Raw genomic sequence first — 8,798 nt, forward strand, 5'->3', positions numbered from 1 at the left:
AATTTTAGGCATTTTTTTTCTGGCCCCTCATTTTGGATCATTTCCACCAACTGGCCCCCATTCAAAACTAATTGAATAGCCCTGGCCTACACCATCAGAGGAAACGTCAAACTGGACATCCCATTTAAAATGTAGAATAAGTAGGCCTAGTGGAACCGATGGACTTCTAAGGCGGTGGAGTCTGGGGTCCACTCACCAACCAAGACTTTAAAACATTATTTCAAAACTTAATTGAAACAAAGTTATCCAGACACTCTCCTCCTTTACAAAACCCTCACTGATAGAGAGAGTCCCTCAGTCAGCTGGTCCTGGAACTAACTAACAGCAACACATCTCAGAGCCCCGGGCTGTCTCTCTACCCCACGCACAATGATGAAGAAAAAGAGAAGGACTGGATCCGTTGGAAAGAATTGACCAGAAAAGTTTTGTGCTATTTTTTTTAATTAGATTAGTTATTTTATTGGAATTTGACGAGAATAATTAACCTTGAAAAACTCGTCTGGTCTGGGGCTGATCGGGGCCAACTGTGACGCAAAACGTCGAAAGAAAACTGAAAACACGAGCTGCTGCCACACCACAGGCCCCACCTCACCAAAGTCCCGCTTGTGTGGTGGGCGGGGCCAACACAGTGGGCGTGAACGCACCTTGACTCGCAGTTCACTGACCTCTTTTTCACAACGCTCATGACGCAACTGTCACAGTGCTTGGGATTCCCAGTTCTTCCAAACAATTCGATTCAATCTTTTCTAACAATATAACCCTTAAATAAGAGAGATCACTTTTATTTACAATGAGAACTTTTACCAAGCTCTTCTTAGCCAGTGTAAGTGTTGTGCTGATTGCTAATAGATGGAATGCTCCTACTTTTGATCCGGGTAAGTAAAACGTGTTTATCTGGGAATGACAAGTGACTTAACACACAATGTATAGTTATTTGAATCCTGGATGATAAGAAGTAAAAGATTCATCATTCAAATGATTATTATCATTCAAATTATATCCTGAACTTAGCCATCTTAAGAAAGTGAAATCAGGTTGAACCAGTTTTGTGAAATGGGTATGCCTGTAAGTAAAAGAGAATACTCAGGCATGTCCGTCATTAAGACGTGAATTCATGGGTGTGTGAACTTGAATTTGAATGATTACAAAACAGCTCTTTAACTGTTTTGTAATCTTTTATGAATTCCATTTTATAACCCTCACACACCAGATATTGTGAAAGATTTTGTGCAGCAATCTGAAGGATTACTATTCTGGTAGGCCTATAGGGTTGTAATGCATTCCTTCTTTAGGGGAAAATTGTATTTCTCCACTGGCATGAAGGAGTAAGCCCATATGAATACATAATTAACGACGATCAAAGTAATCAATTGCTCTCTCTCCACTGTGCCACACTAAATTGGGTTATGACACTCAATAGGGCATTGCAAGTCTTAGTATAGTTATAGTGCAGTAATACTATACTACACGATGAGGTAGCCGCATGGAGTAGATTATTGATTGAGATGCTAACGACTTTGATTAGGATCCGATTTGGTTTATCCTCGTGTCTACAGCCAGATCAATGAGAGCTTTCTTGATTAATTCACCATGTGAAGAATGCTGGAAGTAAATGAGATGCCTTCATTCAATGAGAAGGAAAGATGTGTTTGAAAGACCACAGGGCTTTTACTGATTAAGTCATGCATATATGTTATGGTGTAACCAATTCATTACAGGCTTATATATTTTATAAAAGGCAAAGTCTAGGGCTTCTTTCAAAAACATATCCTATGCCCTCAGCTAAGTAAAACATAATTTATTTCGAAATTATTGTAAATCCAATTGGTATGTTAACTTTTTATGGCATTTAGTTAATATAGGATGGGTGGTCTAGACTGCTAATTATATATAGTGATAATGATAAACACACTACAGGACATGAGAGACACCCCTTTCTAGAGATGTTCTGATCTTTTTTTTTTCCTTCCTGATACCGATTCCGATTCCCGAACTTGAGCATTGGCCGATACCAAATCTATACCGACACAGCATCTAGCATTCTAACTACCAATAGCACTTAATCGTATTGAAGGGTTCTCTTATCTCCATCTTCTACATGTTTTTCCAACTTTTGATGGCACGTAGGTCAGAGCAGATGCGTTTCCCATTATGACTTTCCGACTCTGACCGTTAACGAACGCAACATAACACTGCACGTGTTTGTGATGTTCTTTGCCTGTGTAATAAATGAGCTAGTCACGTGATGGTATCGAATAGGTGCATAGGGGACGTATCAGAGGAAGTTCTGATCCTGGTATCACTATTGTACCAACTCTACCCCTTTCCAGTGATATGTAAACCACGCCTCATTGTAAATGCATTTGCTGATGAACCAGATATCCCTTGGAGGATATCTTACGCGATGTGAAAAATACATTAAATCAACCAAGTCTTATTGTGATATGTCTCAGAATCTCTAAAGGGGGCCAGGGTGCTGGTGACGGGAGCCAGCACAGGTATCGGTGAGCAGATGGCATATCACTATGCCCGCTTTGGTGCCCAGATAGTGATCACTGCAAGGAGGGAGCTCGTACTGAAACAGGTCATTTTAGCACACGATTTAAATCTACACACACACACATGCCGACATGCAAACAGAAGATCTCACGCACACACACACGCACACGCATGCACACACGCACGCACACACACACACACACACACACACACACACACACACACACACACAGACACACACTCCCAGAGGTATGGATCCTTCTATGTGACACGTGTGACAAATGTTCAAAGACGGTGATTGACTCGACATATTTCCCACTTCCTGCGTGTGATTGGTTGGCAGGTGGCCGAGCGGTGTCTGAGTCTGGGGGCTCAGAAGGCACTCTACATATCAGCCGATATGTCCAGCGAGTCTGACCCGGATAAAGCTCTTAGCTTCGCCTTGGACCAGTTGGGAGGACTGGATTACCTGGTCCTCAACCACATCGGGCCGAGCCCCTTCAGCATGTGGGACGGGGACGTGGAGCACATCAGGTGGATCATGAAGGTAACTGGGTCCACTTGTTAGTCTTCACTGGTGGATTCTAGAAAAGGGTGGGGTGGGGCGGGGGATTTATTTGAGCGTTGCCGAATTTATGTAACCTTCCAACAGAGGGTGCTATAGTCATAGTGCATTCGCCTGGAACCAATCTGTATCTAGCATGTTGTGTTTTCGGTTCGGCCACGTTCCTTTAAGACGCAATGATGGAACTCTAAAACCCCACCCCCATTAAACCCAAACCACACAAAAGATAAAACCACACAAATTGATCTTAACATTGCACTGCAATATTGACCGAATCACAATGCATATCGAATCCTCGAGCACCAACACCCGTCCCTCGTGGAATCAACCAAGTGATTACTCTAAACTTTTGTTTATGTGCGTGCGCGCCGGGTGTGTGTGTGTGTGTGTGTGTGTGTGTGTGTGTGTGTGTGTGTGTGTGTGTGTGTGTGTGTGTGTGTTTGTATGTGTGTGTGTGTGTGTGTGTGTGTGTGTGTGTGTGTGTGTGTGTGTGTGTGTGTGTGTGTGTGTGTGTGTGTGTGTGTGTGTGTGTGTGTGTGTGTGTGTGCGTGCGTATTCACCTTTTCAAAGGTGAATTTCTTCAGCTTTGTCAAGATGGCCTGGAAGGGCCTGGAGGCTCTGGAGAAGAGTAAAGGATCGCTCGTCATCGTCTCTTCTCTTTTAGGTTGGAAACGTTGACTTTCAGAATTCATTCATTCATTCATTCATTCATTCATTCAACAGGATGGGTGGTGTGAGTGTAAGGGGAGTGTGCATCGTACCATTCTTGTAAATAAAGAGGTACAGGCAGCATTTCTTTTTCGTAGAAAATACCAGTTATAGGATGGGATTTTCTTGATAAAATTATTGAAATCACTTTCGATCAGCATCGATACAGATATTACCCTGCTTTTTTCAGCTAGTCTGAATGTTAAACATTGAGTCCTTAACATATTACTAAAGAGGAAAACACAATCATATAATTTCTAACTTGTATCCCAAGCCCATGTCAAGAACTATTCATTTAATACACTAGATATAAAAGGATAGTCATTCTATATTATCCGTTTACCTTTTTGATTTTCTAAGTCGATTGGAAACATACAAAGCACTGTGAAAGAAATGTCCTCTCTGACGCTACAGGTAAGATGGCCAGTCCGTTCGTGGCTCCCTACACCTCCACCAAGTTTGCCTTGAACGGCTTCTTTGGGTCCCTGCAACACGAGCTGGCCATGAAGAACAGCAACGTGTCCCTCACCATATGCACACTGGGACTCATCGACACGGATAATGCCATGGAGAAAGTCAAGTGGGTGAAAAGTGTTACCTTTTACTTCCAAGTCGAATGATTCAATTCAATCAAGGATTGGGGTTCTATGTTAATAAAAGGGCCGCTGTGAATAATAATATTTCCCAACCGTTTTTTAAGTTTAAATTCAAACATGAACTAAGTCCAAACTCAAATTTGATAGTACGAACATCCAAAGGGAAATTGGTGTATGTTTGTGTACATTGTCAGCCTTTACCTAGATTGCCTCTGTCGTGTCGTCACACCTTTCTCTGTCAATCCTGTAGGGGAAAGACTGACGTGCCAGCATACCCGGCCGTAGACGCCGCCTTGAGCATGATTGTTGCGGGCGCAACGCGTCAGCCTGAGGATTACTACCCATGGTTCACCTTCTATGTCGCCGCCACCAAGGACTGGTTTCCCAGCATCACACGCTACACCATACGCAACAGTTACACATACGAGCCCTGAATGCAGGTTCATTAAACAAATGATCATGTGGTGTTTACATTTTGTTGGATGAGGTCATTCAAAGCGACCTAAACTGATTTCCAGTACATATAGGTTTACACATATATGCCCACACATATAGACCTACACACATAGGCCTAGACATATAGGCCTACATACATAGGCCTGGATATATAGGCCTACACACACGATCCAACCCAGTATCTGTGGAGTGGGGGTCAGTGAACTGTTTCAACCGTTTTAACTGTTTTAATGTATTTTATTATGTGCATTGTCATGTATTCTATGACAATGGGGACTGGCCGGACGGTAAAAGAAAAAAAAATTTGGTCATGGGCCCCCCCTCTGCCTTGGGCCCCCCCACAACTGTCCCCTTTGTCCCCGCAGTCCGACGGCCCTGACCGTAGCGCACCGCAAAAATAACACAAGAAAACGACAAAGGAACAGAGAACAGTACTAATTATGTCCACGTGGGGGCAGTCGTCTCAAAGTAATGAGGTGCCGTCGCTCAATCCATTATGTCGGGCCTAGAACCTCTTTGTAGCCTTTAGCCCCTTGTTGTAAAACCTCAAATCAATTCAACTCAGGATTAGTTTAATCCCGTCTTTAAAAATATGACTCTGTGCCATGATGGATTTGAAAGTGTTACGGTAAGCTGCTTGCATTCTACGATAATTTGTAGTGTGTGTGAATGAAACCTTTGACCAGAACTAACCACAGTAAGCTTACTTAATAACAGCCATTTTGAGTGGGTAACTTCCACTTCAACTCACTTCACCTGACTTTTACTCAACATATCATACCATAGCAAAGAAAACCCTATGATAAACACCATCCTGTTCCATACCATACCCCACTATACCACAGCAGTTCAGAATAGTCCAGGGCTTAACAGTAAAATGATTGCATAAACAAACACCACATCGCCTTGACCTCAACGTTTGCGATGGCAAATATAAAACAAACATTTGCATTAAAAAGAATGATAATAAAAAAAAGAGAAAAAAATCAAACAATGATGTTCCTGCCTTTGAATCATTTCCCGGCAGATGCCGTATTTCTTTATTGACCGTACTGATACCAGCAGAAAGCCGTCGCAGTAGACATTATGGCGTGCCTCTCAGGGGGGGAATCTGAGGAGCACGAGGAATGGTGAAGATGGAATCATTCTCTCTGGAGAGGCATCTGAAGGAATCTTTTTTTTCCTTTTCTGTCTCTCTCTCTCTCTCTTTCTGTTTCTCTGTTTCTCTCCCTCTTTCCTTCTCTCTCTGTCTGTTTCTCTCTTTCTCTCCCCTCGTTCCTCCTCTCACACACGGATGCTATGCTGGGGCCTCCTGGGTGAGGGAGCAGGCAGGCCTGGGAGAGCAGCCAGTAACACCTGCAACAGATTAGTGCTCCTAATGCCACACAATAAATCCTCCCACCCTGTGCTGAGTTTCTTCTTCTCCAGCGAGCGTGGAACCCAAGCTAGGCTGGGGAACGTCTGCACACACACACACACACACACACACATACACACATGTACGTGCACGCACACATGCACGCACACACACACACAGTCACAAATCCACATATGCATACAACACATGATGAAATGCACATACATACACATTGAAGTCTGCACAAACATATACAGCCTAGTATGAAATACACACACTCAAACACACACACACACAAATACAAAACACATGAGGAAATACACACACATGGTGAAATATACACACATGTGTATCGTGATATACACACATTAAAACCCACGCAAACACACACGCACACACACACACAACGAAAACACATGGTAAAATACACTTATACACAAGCACACAGAGCACATTGTGAAATACACACACACACACGCGCACACACACACACAGAGAACACCTGGTGGAAATGCACATACACACCCTCTAACACACACACACACACACACACACACACACACAGGTGCTACACTAATCTACAAAGCAACTATGTTCAGAACCCACCTTCCCCGTCCGGGCCGGGGGGAGCCTTGGAGCCCGCTCGCCGCTCTATACATCAAACATTTTAATTTGCCAGCAAATATTCAAGGCCAAGACCGGCACTGAGGCGCGGGTTTACTGACAACACATAAAACCTCCGAGCTGTCTGCCTTCCTGCAGCCCATGGACCCTGCGTTTGCAGTCTCAGGGATGCGCCTCGTGAACGAGCACACACACAGCTCTTATTAGTCGAGCATTTCAATGCTGGGAGATGAAGAAAAAAACGACCTGTGAATGTATGTTTTATTAGGCAAATTAAACGCCTTTAAATGACGGTCCCGTAACCGTCTTCTTCTTTTTTTTTTCGTATTCTAAATTGCATATGGCCTCCATTTACGTAACGTGTGCTTTCCAGAGTCGCTGACGCAGCCCAGACTGTCACGCCGCGGACATAAAGCGTCGGCCGGCTATTGAAATAGCGCGGCACGCCGCGGCCATCAATCAGCCATCTCAATTTATGGCGCTGCACAGCCCTCGCCGTCCCAGGCAAAGGACACGGCTGAACCTAGCCACGCCTGCTCCACGGTGACCTTAACCGCGGCCGGGACCGTGACCCTGACCTCCAACCTCCATCGATCAGTCCCCCTCAATACCTCTCTCTCTCTGTCTCTCTATATATCTATCCGATTATCTTTATATGTAACTCTATCCATCTATCTATCTATCTATCTATCTATCTATCTATCTATCTATCTATCTATCCATCCCTCTCTCTCTTTCTCTATCTCTCTCTCTCTCCCTCGCTCTCTCTCTCTCTCTCTCTCTCTCTCTCTCCCCCTCTCTCTCTCTCTCTCTCTCTCTCTCTCTCTCTCTCTCTCTCTCCCACTCCCTCGCTCTCTGTCTCTCTGCCCATCCAAACTAACATTGTTTGGGCACATAGTTTGGGGCCCATAGCAGTCATGCGTACCTCAGCTGCCTCTCAGCTGATTGGCATTAGTGTGTCATTAATCAATCACTGCGTCACCTGATGGGCACCAGCGACCCCAACGCACGTAATCCCATTTGGAGAGGAGGACACTACGGGGGCCGTGATGAGCGGCCCGCCACTCCTCTCCACCGCGGGACCTCTCAGGACAACGCTGACGCAGACGATAGCAGGAGGGGTTGTCTGCGGGACAGAGGTTTCCACTCCAGAACCATTGGGAGAGGCAGGGATAGAAAGGTAGAGAGAGAGAGAGAGAGAGGGAGAGAGAGAGAGAGAGAGAGAGAGAGAGGGAGAGAGGGAGAGAGAGAGAGAGAGAGAGAGGGAGAGAGGGAGAGAGGGAGAGAGAGAGGGAGAGAGGGAGAGAGGAGAGGAGAGAGAGAGAGAGAGAGGTAGAGAGAGAGAGAGAGAGAGAGAGAGGAGAGAGAGAGAGAGAGAGAGAGAGAGAGAGAGAGAGAGAGAGAGAGAGAGAGAGAGAGAGAGAGAGAGAGAGGGAGAGAGAGAGAGGGAGAGAGGGAAAGGGAGAGAGGGAGAGAGAGAGAGGAGGGAGAGAGAGAGAGAGAGAGAGAGGGAGAGAGGGAGAGGGAGAGAGAGGGAGAGGGAGAGAGAGAGAGGGATGGTGGGATAGGTGGATAGATGGATGGATGGATAGATAGATAGATAGATAAATAGATAGATAGATAGATAGATAGATAGATAGATAGATAGATAGATAGATAGATAGATAGATAGATAGATAGATAGATAGATAGAAAGATATGTACGTAGATAGATAAATAAAGATACATACGTGAAAGGCACCCTGAACCACGCAGTCCATAGCTTTCTGCTGTGCTCATGCAGTCGGCCTTTAAAACGTACTGACATTTCCGCGCCATATGACATATATTTGTCTTAAACAAGCCTTCAGTCTCGTATGAAGGGATTAGGTGCAAAAAGAATGTTAATCTTGGCGAACAAAGGGCTCTGGCAGAAATGTCCGAGTTGTTTTCACAAAACACCAAACTATGACAACAAAAGGGGAAGAGGAAGAGGAGGGTGGGGGCCGGTGGG

General features: G+C 44.7%; 1 protein-coding gene across 1 annotated transcript; it reads left to right on the forward strand.

The window, feature by feature from the left end:
- The first annotated feature begins 619 nt into the window (after positions 1-619).
- hsd11b1la (hydroxysteroid (11-beta) dehydrogenase 1-like a) lies at positions 620-5,109 on the forward strand. Its single transcript, XM_030373449.1, has 6 exons — positions 620-875; positions 2,454-2,584; positions 2,843-3,046; positions 3,635-3,728; positions 4,187-4,352; positions 4,619-5,109. Exons 1-6 carry the CDS (start codon positions 791-793, stop codon positions 4,800-4,802), a joined length of 864 nt encoding a protein of 287 aa, XP_030229309.1. The 5' UTR covers positions 620-790; the 3' UTR covers positions 4,803-5,109.
- The last annotated feature ends 3,689 nt before the right edge of the window (positions 5,110-8,798 follow it).

The sequence above is a fragment of the Gadus morhua genome, chromosome 12, assembly GCF_902167405.1.
Source record: "Gadus morhua chromosome 12, gadMor3.0, whole genome shotgun sequence".
Lineage (NCBI taxonomy): Eukaryota > Metazoa > Chordata > Actinopteri > Gadiformes > Gadidae > Gadus > Gadus morhua.